General features: G+C 35.5%; 1 protein-coding gene across 1 annotated transcript; it reads right to left on the bottom strand.

The window, feature by feature from the left end:
* Positions 1 to 5461: 5461 nt before the first annotated feature.
* ARMC3 (armadillo repeat containing 3) lies at positions 5462 to 22268 on the bottom strand. The gene is made up of 9 exons (XM_008942562.1): positions 22221 to 22268; positions 17907 to 18024; positions 16338 to 16463; positions 14566 to 14634; positions 13497 to 13672; positions 11978 to 12172; positions 10984 to 11167; positions 5698 to 5850; positions 5462 to 5571 (listed from the first exon to the last, which is right to left on the bottom strand). The coding sequence occupies exons 1-9, from the start codon at positions 22266 to 22268 to the stop codon at positions 5462 to 5464; spliced, it is 1179 nt and encodes a 392-aa protein (XP_008940810.1).
* Positions 22269 to 25095: the final 2827 nt, after the last annotated feature.

The following is a 25095-nucleotide window of genomic DNA, read 5'->3' as shown; positions in this document are numbered from 1 at the left end:
TATATAACAATTTTTTTTTTTTTTTTTTTTTTTGTGTGAAAGAGGAGCTGCACTGGATACAAAATGCAGCTACGGTTTCTGAGACTATGACTGGACTTTCCCATATAGCCACACCTTCACAAATCTAAGAGAGAAAACCAACAGCTGGCTGAAACATTTTGCACCCACAGGGCATGATTTAGGATACTGTCTGTGGGCAGCGTATCAATCATCTGATGAGACGTTCAGGTTGAGTGGGAACCCATTTCTGAATGACATCCCAGCATTAGGCCTTGATTCAGCTTTTCTGCCAAGGGATAAATTTACCAGAAAACATTTTGCAGTTTTCAATGAAAGTCAACATGTAACTGGTAAGGAGCTTGTGAGCTCTTGGGTAATGACCATGTTGTCTTTTTCCTTTAGAGAACACTCATCACACTATAGGTATACAGTAAAAGAAAGTCAAAAAGGACTCTCTTCATGGCATGAGTTAACTGTTTCTGTTTGCAAAGGGCTCAGCAGAATGGGTGCTCCTGTAAAAAATAGCATAAATCTGAAAACCCAACAAAACCCCTTTTCCTTGCCTCACTGTAGCTCCAAACTGTAATTCTGTCACTAGGGGTCAGTAGTAAAACATGTTACCTCTACACAACACCGCCAGTGACATTCTATTGTTGACTCCCTCCTTCAGAAACAAAAACTTATAAGGAGCTATGAAACCATCAAAAAGGCAAAACCTATACGATGGATTATTACCTATTTCTGTTCTTAAACGTAACTATCATGTATTAGAAATTTTTGTTCCTGGTCTCATAAATGAATGCATAGAGTCATGCCAATTATCTTACGTAATATCAACGCTTCTGTATTGATCCATTTATGTGAATTAGGTTTCATCTACCATCTTGAAAGAGAAAAGCTATGATTAAGTTTCCCATTTTCTAGTAGCGAAGATGACCAGCTGGTGATATTACTAGCTAATGGTAATAATCATTACTTCCTAATGATAATAATAAAATTTGAAACGTGAGAAAACTGGACATTCTTTAAATTTATTCCTTGACAGCCACACCTGTCTTATAGCCAATAAAAGTCTGTTGTGGATACTGAAAATCTCTGTTTAAGAAGGTGAGAGACTCCCACTACAGGTGAGTATTATCCACATGAAATAGACTGAGAATATAATTTACATCAGTATTTGGTCACTAGATCAAGATACGAGTTTCAGTTTGGAATAGATGCAACACCAACTGAAGTCAAGGGAACAACTCAGTTTCTCCTCACTGGGCACTGCCCATAACCAGTGAGTTCCCAACCTATTTTCCTATTCCCAAAACTTGGAAATCTTTATATGTTTGAGAAAGCACATATTCAGATGCTGTTATAATGCCTGTAACTGCTTATACGGCCATAATATTGTTCCTGTAAATAGGTTCATTGATTCCTGGAAAGAATTAAAGAATTAGAAAATTAAGCAACATCAAGCTTTCTGTCTTTGCAATTTTTGGGATGATACTTCACTATCTTGAATCCAGATATAATACTTAGAAGTATATAACGTGACACTAATCATAAACCCTGGGAGAAATACTCTGCCAACTCATAAGTCTGTACCACAATTTCCTGCAGCCCTTAGTACAGCTGAACAAAAAACAACCCTTTCCTTCTTCTCCCAGACCAAACTCTAACTGGATGCTACAAATTTTGCTCTTAAAAGAAACATTTTAAGACAAATATTATTGAAGCTGTTAATTAGTTTTCATGTCTAGTACAAAGCTCTCAATTTCAGAGCATATGTTTTTCTTTAGTGCTAACTCCATTAGGTGCCCAGAATTCAGACATTGCCAGATTTATGAAGACAGCTATTAAAAATGGCATTTGTGCTACAACAATACTGAAGAAAAGAGCTGGTCAAGCAAATGTCTAACTGGTACAGTTGAGATCTTATTTCTGTGTTTGACTTCTAACTAATATCATATCTATATTTGACAGGATTAGCTTAGCCTAAACACATTAAAAGCAAAAGTAATTGATAATACATTAAAGGGAAAAAAATAGGCAGAGGCAGAAATAAAACGTTTGTTCTCCAGTTAGTTGTGCAACACAGATTAATTTATTTTTCTGTCCAATAGATGGCACTGCTGTTTCTTCGTTTGTGTGTAATTTTTCAGTCTGTGCATAACGTACATTATTGAAGTGCCTCTGTCTACATTCCCCGATGCTTGGATGCATCAAATATAGACAGATTTCAGAGATTCTTTAAAATGACATTCTGCTGTCCAGATAACTGTATACAGTTTTCAATAAAGCAAGGTAGTGTTCTGGATTATGAAAAGTGGAGTAGATGCAAAGAGCCAGCTGAACATAATTCTCTTCTTCCCAGAAGCAGACCACAGAAACAGCTCTGACACATATGTCAAGGATGGCCTTGCAGTTATATACATAAGAAAATAATTTCTTTACTGTATGTTAGAATAAGTATATGGGATTTTAAACTGCAGTATACTTTGCAATTTTATTTCTATTTGGCTTAATTATTAACAAGTTTACAAGGAATGTATCATCACTATACAGCATCATTAAAATTCTGTAATTACTTTACGATAACGTTCTGATAGAATCATCATCCAGGGGTGTCAATCTGTAAACTAATGAAGCATTTGACCACTGCACTTTTTTTCTACATGGTACTGAAGCATTGACACAACATCAGCTCTGCAACAAAAATGTAAATGTTGAAATATTTTAGATGTCATATATAGTAGTTTTTACATGTTCCGGTAGAGATCATACTGAAAATCCAGTTCCAGTAAACCTGAAAACTCAAACCATTTCTATGGGACTCATGTTCTCTTCTCTAGATTTTTGGTTAAAAAAAGCTACAGGGACTAGAGTCATTCATTCATTCATTTTTGCCAAATCATGGTTGCTTGGGGACTTGTGTGAAGTGACAAGCTGGTCTCTGTCCCGTTCATCGTGAACAGGTGTTCTAATTACAAAACCCCTACCATATTTGACACCTTTATTAGCTGTCTCAGTTGAGAAACAAAGGATTGATTGGGTAGGGGTATAGAACTAGCCTTTCATTGCTGTGGGGAAGCACCTAAAGGTCAAGGTTAATATATATTAGTGGGGGGTAGTATTGCCAATTGCCTATGCTGTTCTTGTATTAATCAATGGAAGACTTTATCCTTATGAGCTTGCTATTGTGGGAACCTTAATTACACAATTTGTTTTAACTTGTTTGGTTTTTTTTTTTCGCCATGTTATATAAAAAGCAGACAACACTTCTTGACAAAATATTCCTAATGAGAACAACAAATCTCCAGCAAAAATAGCAGCGTCTTGTACTCTTTACGTTCTGTAATATATACTGTATAAAATGAAAGGGCAAGGTACACATCCTTCAGTCAATGTAATACATGCAAAAACGTTCATGAAATGAAACATGGCAGAACACAGGTATGTGAGCTCAGCAAGACTGAAGTTTTGGCTTGAAAACATTCATAATAAATACTCTTCCCCTTTACTGTACCCATTTTGTTCTTGACACATAAGGTCTACCTGCTACTACTAGCTTTATGATTTAATATTCTTGGAGGGTTTATAACAAGAATCTAATATATAACCAATAAAAGGGTACCAGTCTCATTTGGGACCAGAATATTGTCAACATAATTACACAGCAAAGTCACGTTGTTATAAAAGTATATCGGAATCTTCATTACATATACACTTATTTTCCATGGTTTACAAGACATACACACAAATAATCCAGAGTGAAATACAATTATGGTAATTTAAACTGGAATGAATTTTCTCCAAACTATTTTTTTTCCTGCTATGTAAATGTAAAATAAATATGGGCCAGATACTCAGTGAGCTGGAACTAGACCAATTTGTATCAGCTAAGAGTTCAACTCTGTATATTCAGTTATAGATCCTAGTCACACTTGGACCCTTCTATGACTTATTAATGGTTTTGATTTAGAAATGAAGCTTTGAAGCAATTATATAGTCATATGGCATTCATCCAATATACATATTTAATGTAAATTATTGCTTCCTGATTTTCACAGAAGACCTGTGATTAGATTATCTGGTGCTTTCATATTGTACGTGGAGCTAGACTGCAAAGAGAGAGAAGTATATGTAAGCCACCTTTACAATTTCCTGGCTCTACCCAGCAAGAAACAAATACGGACTCCATTATAATGCAGAGGAACAGAGACAGCTATTTCCCTGCCTGAGGTCTCAGCGAATTGTTCTAGCAGTCAAGCTAAACAATGTCCTGACTATCTCCTTGGCAAAAGAAACTGAATGAGTTGGCATAAGCTACTATACCAACGCAAAACTCTCCAGAGATTCCCTTTTCACAATGTGAAACCTCAAAGGGCTGTGCTATGAAAACCAGCTGTAGCAGAGCTAAAGTTTGACCCCTAGACTCCAGTACTGTGCTCTTTTTATGTGTGTATGACTCCCACTGACACCAGCCGAGGAGTCATGCACATGAGGAGAGCAGAATATCAGAAAAAAAAAAAAAATCTACCATGTGAATCTGACAACAGAGTATTATTCTCTTGTGTCAAATTATGGCCCCATCTGGTAACATTAAGTGAATACTGGTGACTATTAGAGCTGAATCAATAAATTGAAACAAATAATTTATTTGGTGAGTTATTTTACTTTTTCACTTCAAAGAATGCCCGTGAATGGATTACAACTTCCTTAACTATATTCCAGGAAACTTTTAAGGAATTTTATTTTATGGTTTGTTAGTTACATGTGATTGCTCATATACGTCAGACTGCTCTGTTTCTTTTCCCTGAACAGAACTTTATTAATAGAGTTGGGAAAACAGAACTCTGTAACTGACAGTGGAATTTAGTTGATATAATTATTTTGGAACTTATAATCAGCTAACCATCCTTTGTTAAGTTTTTCTGTATACTGAAGTTACACTTTTCTTCTAAAGAATGCTCATAGTGCATTCTCTGTTATTTGGAAAACAATGAGAAAAGCAAGAGAAAGACAACGCCAATGTTCGGAATACCTTAGTGCTATCTCCCTCAAAAACTGGGTTTAAATTGGTCAAAAAAAGTTGAATGATCCATCAAATTTTAAAGGATACCTCACTGATTTTGAACTATCCAAAAATATTCCACATTGAATGTCTTAGATTACAAGGCATATTTTCCTCATATGTTCTCTGCAAAACATGATTTATATCTCTGCTTTCATTACATCTGCTTCATACTTTTCCTTGATAAAGCAAATGTTAATAGAGATAGTGTAACTCCTGTAACACTGATGAGAACCAACCTACTCCAGATGACTCATAAGTACCAAAAACTGCCTTACAGTCAAATTCAAAAAGACCTGCCTCTTATGATAAGGACAAGATGAGGCATTCTTTAAAAATGAAAATATTATCACTTGTGTTCAGATTAGTGTTTTAAATGCTAATTTAATTATTGCAGACTCACCTTGCATTACTAGGACAGGCTGCTGTCAAATTAGCTAAAGCTGTCACTGCAGCTTCTTTTACCTCTTCATTGTCACTGCTTAACAACTGTACTAGTTGGGGGATCCCTAAGAAAGAAATAATTGTGTACATGAATTTTTCAAATAAACCAATGTCAGTCTGCAAAATTATAATATGCTCTTTATAAAAGAACAAGTGCAGGTTCTCAGTTCATCCCTTCTCACCTTACTTACCATGGAGTCCAAACGCACGTTTGCTGGCTAAATTCTCACACATGGCAGAAATTGCTTGGCAAGCAGTAACTTTAAGTCCATCGTTACTGATTTCCAGAAGGTTTATGAGACACTTCTCAGCCTCTTCCTCATTTAATATTTTTCTGTTTTCAGCTTTAAATGAAAAAGAGCAATAGCATTAATCTGCATTCATTTTCCAAACCAGTGAAAGGACATGAATTTGATTTCATGTAGTTGTTTCCAACATAACACTTCCTTTTGGTACTATGGAAATATTTTGGTAACAGAGGCATCAGCAGTTATGAAATGTGCATGAAGGACTGTTCCAAAACCTCTTAGACTTCAGTGGACTCTGAATTAAGCCCAAAAGATGACTATTAAATCCAGTTTTTAACCTACATAGCCCAATAGAATGAAAAGTTTGCTCTCCATAAGACTTAAAACTGCAGAATGCATACAGGCTTGATGCAAATAGCTTTTCCAGTTCAACGGGTCATATTTGCTCAGGATCGTGCTTAAATTCAGTTTTTGCTAACAAGAACTAAACACGTAAAATTGAAAGGCATACTAGTAAATGTACAATTCAACACTTTGCAGACAGTTTCAATTTTGTATTTTAGCCTGGTGACACAGGGTTCACTGCGGACCTACACTGCAATGACTGGCAGCAGCTAAGGAAGGACCTGGATGTTCCCTTCCTCTACAAACGAACAACCTGCAGCATCTACAAAGTATCTACAGATGTGGCAATTACACTAACAAACCCACTCATCCCAAAAAGGATGAGACCAAAAGTGCAGGTGTTTGTCAGAAAGAGCCCCCGAGTTAAACTTTCTCAGCAAGAAAGGCTCTGGACAGCATAGAAACACTACAGTTATAAGGGTCTACCAAAATTTAACCATATGCATAATAAGTTACAGCAGCATGGTAAAATTTTCAATTGTATCAAAGAAATTCAAGAACTGAGAAGTAAGAAGGACTTTGACACATATGGAAATTTTGCGAGTGCTTACTAATACTTCGAGGAAGCAGTCCCTTATTTGGACTGTTGTCTTAGAAACAAAAAGTTTAAAAAGGAAAGAAAAATATTTTAAGTATTCTTTTAAATAAAATTGAATTTTTAGTGAATAAAAGTAAACAAATAAGAGTCCACAAAGCCAATGAAAAGAAAGTTTGGTTGAAAAATCAAGTTACAGCAGAAATTACTCCTTGTACATACATGAGACAGCCAGCCGTTTTCTCCTCTCTAGTCCAATTTTAAATAACATTAGAATCATCAGAGATATGCAATCGAAATCATAAAGCAAAAGGTGCAACGAACAAAACAAAGAGGATTTTAAGTGGCAGCAGAACCTTGGCCCCAACCTCGACACATATGAGGCAGCTCTCGAGAGAAGGCCTTAATTTGGATTACAGACCGTTTTGACAAGTTACCAAGTATGCCACTGGCCTGTTGCTTGCCAAAGCAGTCCATAATCCCTAATAATGATCTCTAGAGATTCTTCAGGCCTCAGTAATTTGGTTCTTGTACAGCGAGTCACTTATTACTATACAGATATTCTTAAAAATTATTTTTGCTTTTAAAGGTAGTTATGACTGTAATGGGTACACATATACTTCTAAAGATAATCTTTGCCTATATGAAATAATAATAAATAATATTAATTAACAATTCTTCATCTGAATGAGTGAAAAATAGTGATTTAAAATATTTTAAACAGAAAATATATTTTTTCAATAATATGGAGAAACAGATTTTAAATTTTAATTTATGGTAAAGAGCATGCACCTATACTTAGCTAGCTAGACAGATGGATATTATTAGTCTTTAAAGATCCAGAGGCCAATTCTATTTAAGGGATTAATATCTTCTGTTGATCCTCTCTCTGTTTGTATGCGTTACTTCCTTTTTTTTCCTTTACTATAGGAAAGAAAGAACGTATGACAGAAAAGCAACCTTTGTACTTAAGCACTTGACATGCCAGTCCCAATACTATATTTACAGTGATGAATTTCTTGACCCCTAGTTAATTTGAATACATTGATTTAACATAAAGTAAAACACTCATGCACACCCAACTAAAAGAGACTGGAGTACTAACACTTCTGTCCAGTTTTTCATCCATTGACTACATCATGAGTCAACCTTTGTTTTTCAAAATATTTTCCTATTTCTCCCAATTATCCCAAAATCATCATCAGTGTTCTACTGATTACCTATTCAGCTCATTGCTATCACCTTATGGAATTATTTATATCAATTTCAAATGAAAAAAAAAAGTTAATGTCAAACAGTATGATGATCTCTCACTGATCCTGAGTTGAGATAACCTGGATAAATAAAAACCTGTATTATGAAAAAGCATACATTAATCAGGCTACAGAGCATGTTTAGTATGCTCCCTTTTGAAATAATTTGCATTTAGATACATGTAAACAACAGAGAGAGCTTAAAACCAGAAATTTGGCAGCGTGAGGCCAAACTCAAGTCAGCATGATCATCATTTTCTACATACACACTCCACAGCAATTTGTTGTTGCTGGTGTGTCTGGCCTTGTCAGAGGAAAGTCAGGTCCTCCTCAATCAACAGTCCAGATAATCCACTCACAGATATTCAATAATTTATAGCATTAAATTATATTTTGCATTCTGAAATGACTGCATTATTTGCTGGGCAAGGAGGGAATCACAGGAAAATTCACCATTGTAATTCTGAGCATACAAAATAAAAAAATTGATAAATTAATATATCAAATTCAAAATTATGTAATAACAAGACACATTTGCAGGGGCAAAGGGATAATGACTATGTATAGAAATATGACCAGTTTTCATTTACTTAAAGCAGCATCCTAAAAATGCTATTTAAAATTGAATGTAGTGTTTGTACCATGTAATTTATTCTGATATTGAGAATAGCTCTTCAGGGACACATCTGTCTTACAACAACAACAAAAAGTTACAGGAGTCCCTTTCCAGAGGCCTGAAACAGACATAAAAAAAAAAAAACAACCTGTCTGGTATATCACATCTAACAGGAAAAAAAAAAATTCCACCTGTCAACAATAATAATTTCAAAAACAGAGGCTGCTGTATATTCAGCTGCCAGGATTAAACAAAACTAAATAGGTACATGTCCTTACTTCATAACAGAAGTAAGTTTTTCATTTCAATTTAAAGCAATGGTTTTTTTCTCAAGTATGTGAGAAACGTTGGTAAACGCAGCCATAATTATCAAAACAGAAGAATGTGGGCTACTGTATGGCTATTGCAAATTTAATGAAAAAGTCATAACAGAAATTAGAGCTGTGTTGCGTTATATTGGATTTACATCAAGGCAAGCATTAGTATAGTACACATTAGTGCTGCAGTTTAGATAGGCTGTTTAGTGTATTTACAATCAGAATCCAAAAAAACAAACAAACAAGAATTTATGGGTTTTTTGCACTGGGATTTTTTCATATAATGACTCAAATGCTGCTTTTCTTTCCACTGGAAGGGTGACTTTAGATGAGTAGTTTTACCTGGAATAAATTCAGTACCTCTGGTGTCTGTGTTGAGCAGCAGTACCTCTGGACTGTGTTTTCCACTACACCAGTACAACATGTTGCCCTTTGTCTAACTCGTTGTCACCAAAATTCTATCCCTTAGAAGCAAATATTTTAAATCTTCTTTTGATCTATTTTTCCAGCCTGCTGGATCCATACCAACTGTCATAGGCTGAAGAGGAGAGCAAACCTTTATAATGAAACCACATTGACTCCATTTGTAAAGAAGGATGACAAGAAGATGCATCTTCACTGACGGTAATATCACATGATATAAGATCAGAGCCAGTACTGTGATAGATTATGTGTGGTTCTCGCCACTGTGCTTTAAAAATGCTGTGTTCAGGCATGCCTCTGTTAACAGCTGCTAAAATATTAGGCCACAAAAACTGAAAAGGTGTGAAAGAGGAAAAGAAGGCTATGCTTATTTGAAAATAAATATGAAAAAGGAGTAAGGTTCAGTAGAAAGTAGTAGGAGCAAATATAAATCTGCTTAGCATACTACTTACAAGCCTGTCACAGGACTATAAAATGTTACTGACGGTCCTAAGCAGCATAATAAAATAACAATAGAGGAAAATATAAAGAAAGAAGGTCCCTTCCTGTCTTTGATACCTAAACATCAATGAAAATAACTTTCAGTGACTCGCAAAGCTTCCAATAGATAATGAAAAAAGGATACAGAAACTTAAAGAATACTAGGAAAGGTAAATTCCACTCTTTTCATGTGTCATTTGCAATCCAAATAATTAAAAATATTCAGGATGTCAAGCTAAGGAAGGTGAGAAAAGAACTGCAAAAAAAGGATAGGAAGAGAAGGAAGGAGGTCTGAAATATTTTAGAAAGGAGAGATTTATTTTAGCTAAGTATTAAATTAGATAACATATTTGTAAAATACACATAAATTAAAGCCATGATTCAACCATGAGATGACAGAAACATGAATGAAATATTTAAGCTCTACTGTCATCAAAATCCCCTGACAGAATTTAAATCTTCTACAGACAGAAGTATGCTATTTCTTACATTGCATTTTGTTACATAGCACTACTAGGCATATGTTGCAACTCAGAAGCCAATGTATGGAAGGAATATCAAACACAGATTTATTTAAAGAGAGCATTCTTGTGGGAAAAAATGATGAGTGTGTTCTGCCTACTTCAGAATTCCTTGGTGAAAGAAAAGCATATGAAAAAACTATAGGTTCAATAATTATAAAGATGACAAAGAAACTATTTAATTCCATCTGAGAACCATTTGAAAGACTTTTTTTTTGTGTACCTGTTAAAGAAATTTGTATTTGAAATTACCTGACATTTAGATGAGCAGCTGTATGCAAAAGGATGTAAGCTTGTGATTAAGTCTTAACTGACAGCAAGGAGAAAAAGTACCAGCTTTTCTAGGGTTAGGTGAAGGTGGCCAGTTACCTGGCATCACTAGACAAAACAGAAAGATCATATTTTCGAAGCTCCATTTTCCTTTTTGAGGACAGCACTTTGCAAGAATATAGTACACTTTAAAATAAATTGAGGCAAAATCACAAGATTTTCACATAAGTTTATATAGCTTAGAATCGAATTGCTGCTCTGATTGGCAAGATTCATCATTGTAATTCATTCTTGCCAGTGTTTTCCTCAGCACAAGTACTACCTTCAACCAGTTAAGATGGCCTCACTGTGGGTGAAAATTTACTTCATAAACAAATTCACATCCATGGATCTAAAAAAAGTCACATACAGTCATAAGCTGCTTTGGTGATTGCCTTTGCTGCATTCTTCTGAATATCAGGAACAGTAGAGGCTCCTACAAGTGAAAGCAGCTTTTTAAGGCCTCCTGTCTGCTGAATCAGTTGCAGAGCGTGCACATCTTTGAGACAATTTCCCAACACAGCAAGAGCTTCCACATGCAGATCGATGAATTCCTAATAAGGAAAAAAACCCAATCTTCAAATTTGGATGAAAATATCTTTGGCTTTTAACTTTGTAGGATAATTCTCCTAAGTTTCTTTTGGACAGGTTATTCATACTGCAAGGTACATTTTTTTATACTTGTATCATTTGTGTAATTTCTTTGATGTACCTTAGAATGCAACACAATTTAAAAAACAAAACAAAACAAAACAAAACAAAAAAAACCCCACCAACATTAAAACCCCTGACAGTTCCTAATTTACATCAAAGTGGGCTGGGCAGGTATTCAGAAAGTACCTGTCACCTTAAAATTTCAAAAATTTCACAAACTTCTCTACGCATTGTACTTGGTGAGATCTGAACTCAAGCAACACTAAAATGAGTCTCATACTAATATTAAAAAAAAAAAATTCTCTTTAAGGCCAGTGATAGCAAAGTAAATTCAGAAAAAAAAAGATCAGCATTGAAACTAGGAACCAGGATCAGAGTTCAGCATATAATAAAAATTTTTGAGAAAACATTGTATAAAAAGCTGTATCATGAATTTTTCTGATACTAGCAATGGTTTGAGAAATGGACAGTAAATGCAAAACAGTGTTACTAATAGCAATAAAGCAATGAAACAAACAAACATTTCACTGAATCCCTTTGCTCCCTTTCTTAGTAAGGTAGGTATCCTAGTCTATCCTATTTCTCTGATAGTTAGCTCCAAGTAAGGAGCTCTTCTTTTATCACTATTCCATAACATGAATAATATTTCTCATTAGTCATATAAACATTTTTAGCAAGAACAACAAACTTTTAAGGCAAATAAACTATACATTGTTTTCCAGTATCTTCAGAAGACAATCTAATCCTTCATTTTCTCTCAGTATTATCCCGGTTTCTCTGTCGTTGCTAATTACTTCTAAGGTCTTAAGTGCTAACAACTGAATAACTGGGTATTCAGATTTCAGTAGTTCCAGCAAGGGTGGAATTATATTCAGTGCACGAACTGCAGCCCGGCTTTGAAAATCCTGCAGTAAAATATTCAACAAAGAATGTTAGTGATAGAGAATATAACAGTATATCAATTCCTGACATTACAGAAGGAACACCAAAAATCTGATTTCAAACATAAAAAAAATGAGTCAATATTTCAGAACTTCCAGTTCTGAATATTTCTTTCTTTTCAGATAAGAATCAAACTGGCTATAAACAAGCCTCACCAACCTTAATTTTTTTTTTTTTGCATGACCTCAGTACACATTACAGAATCTAGTCTTCTCTGATGAAGCCTATTTACTTTCAGTTTTGCCATGTTTGTGTCAACATATATGTTTCTTTGAGAAAGTTTCTTAAATTTAGTTTCATTTTTATTTACATAAATGGGGGGGAAATAGTTTTTGTACTCTACTGTGGTTGCCTGATTATATCTTCTTTTGTTTTAGTAATTATAAAATTACTATTTAAAATCTCAACTTTAAACAGTGTATATGCAGCTTAATAAAAAGAAAGTAGTAGATTACATTAAAATAGAAAATAAATAAATAAATTACAATTTGCTTTTAAATAGCATATAGCACATGTGCAGCATGCAATTATCCTTATCAATATAAGCAAGCACCAGGTGCAGTTATCCAGATATACCCTGCAACAAAGACAGTGGGACAGTAAAAAAGGAGAAAGAGTAAAATGTGATTCTGAATAGACATGCTCTGATGCCCCAAAAGAGATAGAGTTATAAACTGAATTCATTACTGAATTGATTCGCTTAAGCCATGGAAGAGAACTGCCATACAAATGCACCATTCTTTTGCTAAGCAGCATATGGATGACATTAGAGCTGAGCGTGAAAGTGGCCAATAACAAATCTATTCCTCCCAGTAAGGAAAGTAGCTGTTGACAGCATCCACCTCTCATTAAAAAGATGTTAAAAATTGTGACCATTGACTTGCTGGCCAAAACAAGGCGCAATGCAATTGCTAATTCTTTAATTTACAGGATTATTCCAACCTTTTGGATAGACAGATTAAAACTCTCATTACAGAGATTAACATTTTCCAACTAAGAAAACAAATTCATATTTAATTAAAAATATCTTAATCTGATTTTGATCTCGCATTGCTATACTGCATGGATAATTGCATTAAGTTAAACAGCATTAGTCAAATCAGCTATGTTCATAACCAATGTAAAAATCAAGGGCTTGGCTATAATGTTTTGAAATACATTGAGGAACGCTGAGGAGTAAAGGAACCACATATTTTAAAACATTAACCCCAAAGAGGATGGCAAGGCAAGGGGTGGAGGAAGTGCTTCTCTGTCTCTGTAATTTAAACCACCAACAACACACTTTACCTGAACCAGGAGGTAGATACACTCAAGTGAATTCTTCTTAACATCAGGATCAGGGCTACCTAGAAGTCTGATAAGCGGTTCTAATCCACCGTGTTCAAATATTTTTTCTTTTGTAGTATATTCAACAGCCATATGTGCTAGACAGAGAGTAGCAAATTCATGGATAACTACATCTTCTGAGGGGGCAAAAAAAAAAAGAAATATTTCAATCAAGTTTCATTCAGCACAGTATATGTTCACGGTTCTAGTGGTTTAAAATATTATTGGAAGTCAATAAACAATAGCTGTTAATCATACCTGGTATCCTGAAGTTCTGGGGTTTAAACCCCCAGTCCTGAATGAGGGTTGGCATATGGATGATGTCCACAACCAGGCAACAAAGACCCCCCTGACTGGTTTTCACCCAGGGTCTGGACAGCCTTGGGTGGGAACTGACTAGGAGATCACCACCAGGTGCCCCACCTTCCACATTAACTTTGAGGCAGGGCAAGAACACACGTGTATGTCATATGGAGTGGGGAAGAGGTGTCTATGTGGCAGGTGTGCTGTGTAGGGATTCTCACTGTCAGAAAGGCTTCCTGACTGTGTATAGCAAACAGAGTTCCCAGGATTGTGGGGAGAAAGATGAGTCCCTGTTACGTAACTGGACTCATGGCCTGGCTAACTCCATCTCCCACAGCCTGGATCCTTGGCAAGCTTGCTTCCTTCTTCACATCCGATGCTGTGAGTGTATTAATTTATTCCTCCCTCTGGTGGTGTGGCATCTTGGATTGTTTGTGTATGATTTAAGAGCAGAGGGAGGAATTTGGCTGTTAGTCTGCCTGTTAATGATATCTTTCTGTACTGGGCAAGTGGTCAGCAGAAGATGTCTCCATAAACAAGTTGCTCTGTCTGTACAGCATAAAACACTACTCTAGTAACAGAGCTGCTCCTATAGAAGCAATTACCTATCTAACATGTAGTATGACCAATTGTAAGTTACTAGGAAGTTTTTATTAATTTGTCTGATCAAATGGCAATCAAATTATTTCTGAGTGTATTTGCACAAGGAACTAATATTGTAAGCTACCTTCTGGTGCCAGCTGTGATATAAGAGAACTTGTGACATCCAGTTCCCTCAGTAACTTCTTGACGTCACCTACAATGGAATAAATACAAATATGAAGACCTCCATTTGGCAGTCTTGGCTGAGTAAAGAAACAGATTCTGCTCCAAGGAATTGTGCTTATGGTTACTTCTGAGTGACAAAAAATCTGACTGGGAATGGCACAAAACTGAAGTTATACCAAGGTCATTATGGGCTCAGAAAACAGAGAATTTCAAGTACCAAATTACATTCTTTGGCATTTGATTCACATGAAGTTCCTTAATACTTAGTTGAAACTTTATTTTAAATACTTGCACCTAGCAGATTCTGATTAAATATTGCACATTTTTAGTTGTCAAAGAAATCATACCCCCAATAGTTAAAATAATTTGTGCTTAAACTTATCAAATTAAAAGCAATCCTTCCATTATTTAGTTTCCAAGCCATCACTTTCCAATTTTATTCTAACAGAGCCCACACTGCAAACTGAAACCATGAATTATATAGGGATTATTAATATCACAGTAAAGACTTTCAGAATGCATTTTTATTGCTGTTAATCTCAAACTAGCAAAACCACAACCACTGGATTGTATAACCAAAACCCATTCTTTGGGACAGACTTGGTGCGATCTTACAGGGCTGTGTTGTTACTATCAACACATTACAGTATTGAACTGTAAGAAAAAAGGTATGAGTTGAATCTACTTTTAAAGAAGAAAACAATTAAGATGTGAATATAAATGGAAGATTTAGTCATTAAACTCCATATTTGTGCAGCAGCATTTGAAGCCAGGGTCTGAAGAGAGTAACTATATGCTAGTGCTGCGCTGAAAGTAAGGTAATGAGCATAAGGTCCAGTGCAACATGAAAAGCAGGTAGCAGCTGATGAAAAGACTTAAATAGTGGTGAGAACACCACCATGGAAGACAATTGGGTTGAACACCTACCAAAATAAGACCTGATTAATTATATTGATTAGATGTAGGCTTATAAAGCAATGTAAACATAACAGCCACTGAAATTCAAACCTATGTCACACTGGTAGGTTCGTCTACCAACCAGTCACTGCAGCTTGATCACTTGGTACTCAGCCACCCAGCATAACTGTAATGCATCTGTTCTTGCCTTATAAAAAGGTACAAGAAAATGTGTGTTCTGTGGTTAAATAATTTAATAATGGTATATCTACAGTAGATACACCACCTTGCCGTGAATGCAATGTCTCTGACAGATATTCAAGACTACTTTAATTTCACTAGCTCAGATAGAGATAATGAAACCTTTACAGCAGCACTGATCTGACAAAGAAACTGGGCAAATATATGCATGCCAATGCTTGATAATTCAGGGCTTTTTCTACCCCAATACTTGAGTTTTCACATAGTTACACTAATGCCTTAAGTAACAACTGATACTTAACTATAGCATTTTCTGTAGATGATAAATACTACTCTATCTTTCTCTTCCAAAGTTCTGTAAAAATTAGTGAGTATCTTGTGCAGTCAGGCTTTCCCTGATAGATAAAATTCCAGTATTAAACTGTTTCAATTTGGCCTCATCAAAACAAAAATAAGGGTTGGAGGAAAATTAACTTTTCTTGTAGTTTTGTTTTTCCAAGATGAGTGGAGTTCATACTAGCTGAATTTGTTCCTTTATTCTGTGTTGGTAATATAGGTTTTTTTTCACATGGGCCACCTATTGCTTTGACCACACTGATATACAATGAAGAGTATTAAAAAATGGAGACTCACTATTAGAAGCCATGATGCCAAACACCATGATGGCATTTCTGCGTACAATTGGATCCTCATGTGAGATAAGTTTATACAGTTGTTCCACGGCTCCAAGACCTAGAAGTGTCCCTTTGTTTTCATCACCTGAAGAGTAATGAGGTTAAAAATTCTCTAAATATGCAACAAGTGCACAGTTCTAATGTAATAAAGTAAAACGGTTACTGATCTTTTATTGGACTGTAGAATCAAAGAACAAAGGCCTGGGCAGGACCTTGGGAGATTGCCTAATCTATATCTCAAATAAATGTGTCAAATTCTAATAAGGATTAATAGTATCTAGGGTTAATTCACATTTGTAAAGCAAAGGATGCTTCTGTCTATTGAACACCAAATCTATTTGTCTGAGAACATAGTGGTAGTACAAAGGACAGCTTTCTGTTTAGCAAAGTACAGATGAATGATATCATTAAGAACTTAATTGTCTTCTTTTCTTGCCTCCCAATTTTATTTTCCTCAAAATAACAGTTAATTCATTCTGTGGATCTGCACTACTCCTCAACTGTAGCAACTACCAGGATTTGGATCATTAAATCCCACCTGAGTTTTCTACCACTTGAGAATGGAGCACTTTATAGTTGAATATGTTCTGGCAATGTAAAGAACAGAAGCCTTTTGTATGTGATCACAGCTTTCTGTTCCAACTCACTCAAAAAACACCCAAAACCCAAGAAACAAATTCCACAACCTACTCCTATTCTCAGTTTGCACAACAGGTTTATAATTCATTTTCTAATGAACCTGTGCTTTCTGGCTACAAGTGAGCAATGTGAGAAAAAAATGGAGAACCATGTTCATTCTCGGTTCTTGTATTTTAATTGTTTTGTCCTGTATTTTACTGTGGGATGTGACTTAATTTACTAGCAACACTCAAGAAATATATTAATTGCAAAGTGAAAACAACATGGAATGATTTGGAGGCAGCTTAAGAAATTGTGCTACATAATTTTGAGCCTTTGTTATAGAATTGTCTTCTGGGTACCTGGAACATGATTCATAGCTACAAGTAATACAGGGATCTTTGGAAGATTTGGAACCTTAGGACTTGTTACGTTCCCAACACAGGCAAATAAGCTTGATAAAGGAGGCTGAGCAGTCTCCAATAAATCATCTGTCACAGAAGTACAGACATCAGAGCTATATGCAAAAATAACAGAAACAAGCTAAAAAGTAATTTTTGCTGAAAACTGAACCTTGAATTAACTCCACTGGTACTGAAGTTTCAAACTGTAACATAAAAAAGAGAATTCATTCCCACATGCAGGTGGGGGAATACCTAAGTTATATTTAAAACAAGTTCTATTAGAAGAATAAAACTCTGCAACAAAATGATTAAAATTTCCTTCATGCAAACCACAGGACATCTTTATAACTGCAAATGCAGGTTTCATAGGTATTTCAGAAAACCCCCAAAGCCTTGAAAGAGACTTCTGAATGAAATGAAGACTTCAGTGCTAGGAAACTAAAAACTTGTGAACTACTTTCAAAATCTAAGCAATGCAAAGGAAATCTCACTGCAAAAACACTAACCTTTAGATGCAAATTTATACAGAGCATCACATGCTTGGGCCAAAACTTTCTCTTCAGGAGAACTAAGCATTAGCACAACCGTTGCTGCTGTTTTGCTTTCAATCAATAACGGATCAAACTACAAAGAAGAACAAATAAAGAATGGTTTGATTTTTACTGAGTCTTCCCATGTGCTGCGGTAGTCTCCCATACTTCATTAAAAAAAAAAAAAATCTAGTTTGAGATCTACACTGAATTAGAAATACTAACATGAGTTGCTATTTACTTGGAGAAATTTTAATTTTTAATAATTTGAGATATTGTTAAAAAATAAGAAATAATTGACTTCCAAATGTAATCATTTCATCCTGTATGAGGATTTGGGGAAATCCTTGACACTTCTCTGTACATCCAAGAGGTCTTGAAGGCAGCAAACTATGTAATTCTGTTACACATGCAAGAGTATCCCGTGGCTTCATAACCAAAAGTGAGGAAAAGCTTCTTTTGAGCAGTTGTGCTCAAAGCCTATGAACTTAGGTGTTGTATGAGGAAGAAGACTCGGTTACTCTGTGGCATGCACTTTGTGGTTGCTTAAAAAAAATAAAAAGACCCTCCTGTGCCATTGTCAACACAGTTCACTAGCTCACTATTATCTTGTACTAGCTGAAGTATTTCCATGCTATAATCCCTGCTCATCCAGAATTGATAAAAATTGTTTATTTCTGTTTCTGACCTCTCTCATATGGACATAAATCTTTTAATAAATCTGGCAGTTTTCACCCTTTTAATAGACTCTTCAAGACTAACACCACATGAGCAAGGGAATGTTCTAAAAAAGCCTTTCATTCATTAACAAGACTCCATGAGTCCTGAAAATTCTACCTATTAAAGAGTTTTAAGCTTATTTGGATTTAAAATATTGTTTTAATATGAAAAAAATCTTCTGTCCTCACATTTTAGGCCTATAGTGTATCTCTGTTACATATAGAAACTAGTAGATAATTGAGTCACGCAGTTGCTCAAAATCCATGTATTTATCTTTAAAATACAGATTAATAATTTAAGACAGCAATACAAATTATTTTATAATATCATTACAATATATTACTATACTGCATATATTTTTAAATATCTATTATTTGTTTTACATAATTTAAAAAAACTCAGACAGCTACATTAGAAGCACATGTTGCTGAACAGGTCCATGAAGATGCATAAAAGTCAGTTGTCAAGCAAGGCAATTACCTTTTTTGAAATGGAAACACCAGAACTGTAAATGATCTTCAACATGTGCATGTATAATGCATTTGCTAGTGACATGGTCTTTTGCCTTTTATTTCTGGATTTTGAAATTTTGTATTTATAGATTTTTGCCCGCTTAGTAACTGGCTGCCATTTTCATAAAAGTATCCACATTAATTCTGATAGACTGGATGACACAGATTGCAGAATAGAACCCCATGACATTCCACTGGCAACCTCTCTCCATTATGATGGATGGTATAATGGATTCAACAAGAGGAAAAAGGAGGCTCAGGGGAGACCTTATCACCCTCTACAACTACCGGAAAAGATGCTGTTGCGAGGTGGGGCTCAGTCTCCTCTCCCAAGTAACAAGTCATAGGACAAGAGGAAATGGCCTCAAGTTACACCAGGGAAGGTTTAGGTTGGATATTGGGAAAAATTTCTTCACAGAAAGGGTTGTCAAGCATTGGAACAGGCTGCCCAGGGAAGTGGTTTAATCACCAGCCCTGGACGTGTTTAAAAGTCAAGTAGATGCAGTGCTGAGGGACATGGTTTAGCAGTAGACTTGGCAGTGTTAGGTTAATGGTTGGACCTGATCTTAAAGATCTTTTCCAACCTTAATGAATCTATGGTTCTATCTTGTTTGTACTTCATCAGTTTGTCTATGAGGATGTTACGAGAGCCGCTGTTGAAAGCCTTACTAAAGACAAGTCAAATTAGCCTTCACACATTAATTGCTCAAAAGGTGTTTCTACGTTGTAATCTTGGGCTTCCTTTTTAACGTCTATGCCCCAGCTGATGATCAAATAGTCTAAATTTAGGCAAAACCTAATGAAGATACCATATGAAAAGTTCCTTCAACCTATGTCAAAGCCAGCATATTTTATCTGCCTGAATTACTGACTAAGGTCATCCATATGGGGACAGAGACTCAAAGTGATATTTTTGTGGGAGAACTCCAATTCTCAGAATGTGTAATAGTAAAAGACAAATTATGCAAGGCAGAAGAAACAGCGTCCTCAGGAATACCTTCTGAAACATAAACAGAGGCCAGGCTAAGGGATGCGTTTCCCACCTGTTGCTAGAAATCTATAAAAATAAGCAGTCATCAGCAGTACCACACATTCTCAGAGCATTCCACACGTACAAAGGCTCTCGTTTATAAGCTTGTCCACTTTATCTCATGGCTTCTTTTCTCGGACTTGGCATTTTCATAAGTAGATTATCAATCAGGTGATAATAGCTAATACATCTTTTATTTTGTCTGCAGCCAACTTCCTGCCATCAGAAATACCCAGGTGAAATTTAAAGTTTTGAGATTTTATTTTATATGATTACTATTAATTTTCTAATAGCTAGAAGATTTTCTTGGTTGATAGCTGCAACTAATCAATGATCTCCCTTCGTATTTAATATCGTTTTCTATGCAACATTGTTGCGTTGTTTTTTTTTTTTTTTTCCCCTGATAGGACTGTTGGAAGAGATATGCTAGCCTGTACTACAATTAAGGGTAAAAACTAAGCCAAAACCTGCAGATGCCACATGGACTTCACTCCTTCCTTTTCCTTTCTTCCTTTTTAATAGTTTTACTGACCTTTTCTGTACGTTTAAGTTTTTCAGTTGTTGAGTAGTTAGTAGGCTGTGCCATACTGCTCTCTGGAAATACTTATGGTGTCTTTAGGATATAGAAATTACAGTGCTGCATCTGCTGACTTTCAAGATATTTACTGAAAAAAAATTAATTTTTATTACTTTGGAAGGGGTTATCTCTTCTGTATGCCTTAAATCTACCTGTCATCCCTTTCAATTTTTTCTCTTAGACTGCAATGACACAGTTCTAACTCTTTAGGCCTCCCTTAATTAGACGTAACCACATACACATTCTTTGTGTCTCCTCCTCTTTTTCTAGGCTATTCCATAGAGAAATGGTGTTAGATGAATTTGTGTTGTTTTGAAGTTTGTCAAGTCTCCTTTCACAAGGATTTATTATTGATTATGAATTTCATTTATAATCTGCATCTTTCCACAGAACAGTAGGGCAAAACCTGCTATCAATTGCCATGCCTCAGTGACATCATGACTATTGGCTATTACTGCACTAGTCAAAATTATTTACGCTTATTTAATATTGAAGTTGTGACACGGTTTTTGCTGATGAACTTTTCTATGACTTTTGAAATAGCTCTTGCAGTATCATAATTTTTTTCCAGACAAATCTATTGGTGGTTGTTTGGTTTTGGTTTTTTTTTTTTTTTTTTTAAGCAGCATACTGAACTTTGCATTTGCTTTCATGATCCTCTCTGTGACTTGTTTTGGCCCTGATTTTCATTAACTTATTTAATTCCTGGCACAGAATTGATATTATACTCTTTTCAATGTTTCTGCCTGATTTACTCTACTTTCAGGATAAACCAATTAAACTTTAAAAATACCTACATTTTTAACCTCTGTTTTTTTTTGTGGGGGTCTCTTTATACCTTGTGAATTCATAGAAACTCTTGAAAAGTGTGCTAGTGTCAGACCTTTAATCTCCACCTTTTCGAAAAAAGTCACACTACCACCATTATTCCATATATGGCTTTAGCTCTTGTAGTTTTCACTGTTGTGCTTCCAATGATACCTGAAAAACCTGAACCTTTGCAAAAGATCCAGAATGCATTGTACTGTCATTCCAAATATCTGTAAAATTTTGTATTCAGTAAAAATATCTGCACATTACAGTGCAGGCTCTTAACTCTTTCATCCTTAAAGAAAGCGAACATCACCCCAGTTGAAAAGACAAGCAGATTTCAGGTCGCAATTTGTACAAATCGAAACCAAATACTGTTCTTCAAATAAAAAGCCTGGATTGTTTCATACATTACTATTTGCAAAGCCTGCCAAAGACAACAATCTCCACAAAGAACTACACATGCCTGGTCACTCTGGTTTGTATGGTGTCCAAGAAAAGCAGAAACAGAATCATCTTTAAAAGATATTTTTAGAATAACGTGGGTAGGCTAGGAGAGTAATGAACTACATAAAGATGGTAGAGCTGAGCCTATAATTATGTAATGTTTATTTTATAGAAATAGCAGTTTATAAACTTACCACATCCTTGGGCGGAGGCTCTGCTTCGTTCTTTACTTTTTTACCCATTCTAAAAACAAACAAACAAACAAAAAAAAAGCTGACAAACTCCCTTCTGTATTTTAGGAATTAGCTTTACCAGTGATTTAGGGAAGCTTACAAGACAGACTTTCTCATTTGACCCACCTAATCAGTTTGAAGATTTCTTTGATATAATTCCTATGCCGAAAGTTGTCCCTTATGAACAAAACAAACTTCCTAACACTTGAACACATTTGGAAAAATACATCTGTTAACAAAATGCATAGCTAAAGAGAGAGATCTGAGACATCACAGGCTGAAGTTGTAATCTGGTAACATAGGACATGCTTTTCTGTCAGTTAGTTTTATCTCCATCTATAAATCATATATGAACTTGGAGGTCCTGTTAGGGTATTTCCCTGTGTTGGTCCTACACATTCTATGTTGGCAAACATTCTATACAGTAAGTTCTACCTTGAAAATATGGTTCAAATTCAATTTGAATTCTCTGTTTGTGTTTGACAGAAGACAAGATTCAGGTCTTTGAGTATTAAGAAACTGTTCTGCACAGTACAAATTCTACTGATTTTAAGAAGTGTTACCTATTTACACCAAATCCAGCTTCTGCCTTCTGCATTTTTTTTTTGTACAAACTGTACACATGCGCACATGAACCAAGACCTTCTCAGCTGCATCTAATAGTAGCTTCTGAAGCATATGGATGTAATACTTCATGTGGACCTAATTTAATGTGTCTTGCCAAACTTCAGCACAGTCTTGCAGTCAAGCTACAGGCAAAAGTAAAGAGCAGCATGACCCACTAGCAACAGCTATGCATAGAACACAATCTAAGTTTTGCCAAGCTTGGGTCTGTTTTAACACTGTGTAAAAGTGAAATGTGCAGTTAGTACCCCTTAGTAACTCCTCGGTTAGTTGTCAAAGGAAACCACACGTTCACCCTCAGCCAGGACTATCCCGACAGCCTCACTGTGGTGTAAGAGATTATTTTCTAGTGCAGTATGAGCTGTAGCCTGCCTGGTTACAGCAGTCAAGGCTACTGTTTGTAGCTTTCAGCACAAATCTGGAGCTCTTCTTGAATCTGAATTCTTTTCAGGTATTGTTCTTCTACTGGCCTGTCAAACTGTAACACAGTAGTAGTGAAACCACGGTTAACCACATCATAAAAATGGATCTAAAAGGTAAACCTTGTAGGTAGGTTACTAATTATAGTTTGGAGAGGGAGATACATATAAACAAAGATTCTTTATCTCCAATATGCTTTACCCTTGTGCATATATACAAACATACATACAAACACTTCAGAATTCTGAGTTTCAGAAAGTGCAGCTTTGGCTAGAGGCAAATTAACTTGTATAAGAGAAAGCATAAGGAAAAACCAATTACAGTATATCCAACAAAAATGATGGACATACTACCTTCTGATTTATGCAGTCACTGTAGAAAGCAAGCATCATGCACACATCCAAGAATTAGATTTACAAGGACATTCAGGAAATCTGGGTTATTTAAATCCTAGTATGGAGATATGGACAGTTATTTAGAATTATGCTGTTCAGCCCAATTCATTTCAGGTATAAATTCAGTTAGTCATAAAAAGCAATTTTAATTCTGAATTAGTTTAATTAGGTTTAAACCAAGCAATTTTAAAGGTTAATTCATGAGAAAGTATTTATAATATTGTACAATTAAAGTTTGCAGATTCAAATAATTCTTATATCTCTATGAATATTTATAATTAAAATATTCCAAGACTGAATAACTAAAGCTTTTAATTGTAAATATCTCTTCACACTACATAAATACATTCTAAGTCTGAGAAAATTTTCAAAAAAACTTATACATTTTTCTACATGTTCAGAAATATTTCGTTCCTTGGTAACATTAAAAAAGCAGTATTACCTGTAGCAACAAGCACAGAGAACAGGACAATTACTTTATTGTGGATTATTTGTCCCAGTCTCTTTCCTTGCTCCATTTACTATTCTGGACTTCAACACATTCTGCCATCAAATGCTGGTGTTACCTTTGTGCCCACGAAGCTCTCTGTATTCAGCGGTCCTTCTCTGACATGAGGCAATGACGCACATGGAACTCCGTGGCTTACTGACAATTAAAAATGTGTCTTTTGCATTGAATTTTCATTATCACAGAAAATCAGTGTCACGTACAGGTATTGAAAGGCTACTGACCCATAAAAGAACTTCTTATTCAAATCCCTTTCTCTCCAGGACAGCTGCATGTTGCCTTTTTCTCGGTAGGTTTGCTGTACACATATCTTGATTCTCAGTTTAATATTCTAAATATTTAGAAGTCAGAAAAAAAATTTGCAGTAGGATTTAGATTTTCAGATGTGATTAAATGATCAGTCTATGTTACCTGAAATATTTGTTTTAAAATCTAAAACTCTATTTGCTAGTAATTAAGTGTAATTAATTAAATTCATTATTTAAATCAATTCCTGGAGGAACTGGCTGCTTATGGCTTGGATAAATGTACTGTGCTGGATAAAAAACTGTCTGGATGGCTGGGCCCAAAGAGTGCTGACTGGAGTTAAATCCAGTTGGCAGTCAGTCACAAGTGGTGTTCCACAGAGCTCAGTATTAGGGCCTGTCCTCTTCAATGTCTTTATCAATGATCTGGATGAGGGGATTGAGTGGACTCCCAGTAAATTTGCAGATGACACCAAGTTAGGCAGGTGTATTGATCTGCTTTGAACCTAGGGAGGATCTACGGAGGGGTCTGGACAGGCTGGATCAATGGGCCGAAGCCAATGGTAAGAGGTTGAACAAGGCCAAGTGCCGGGTCCTGCACGTGGGTCACAACAACCCCAGGCAGCACTACAGACCTGGGAAAG

This window comes from Merops nubicus, unplaced genomic scaffold (assembly GCF_000691845.1).
Source record: "Merops nubicus isolate BGI_N331 unplaced genomic scaffold, ASM69184v1 scaffold26470, whole genome shotgun sequence".
NCBI lineage: Eukaryota > Metazoa > Chordata > Aves > Coraciiformes > Meropidae > Merops > Merops nubicus.
The sequence above is the reverse complement of the archived record's forward strand: the minus strand, read 5'-3'. Positions and strand labels throughout refer to the sequence as shown.

Coding starts and splice junctions, on each gene's coding strand:
- ARMC3 (XM_008942562.1), bottom strand. CDS start 22,268: ATGGGTAAAAAAGTAAAGAACGAAGCAGAGCCTCCGCCCAAGGATGTG. Junction 13,673..14,565: donor ATCACAGCTGGCACCAGAAG/GTAGCTTACAAT, acceptor TTGCCCCCTCAG/AAGATGTAGTTATCCATGAA. Junction 5,851..10,983: donor CACCAAAGCAGCTTATGACT/GTATGTGACTTT, acceptor TTTCATTTAAAG/CTGAAAACAGAAAAATATTA.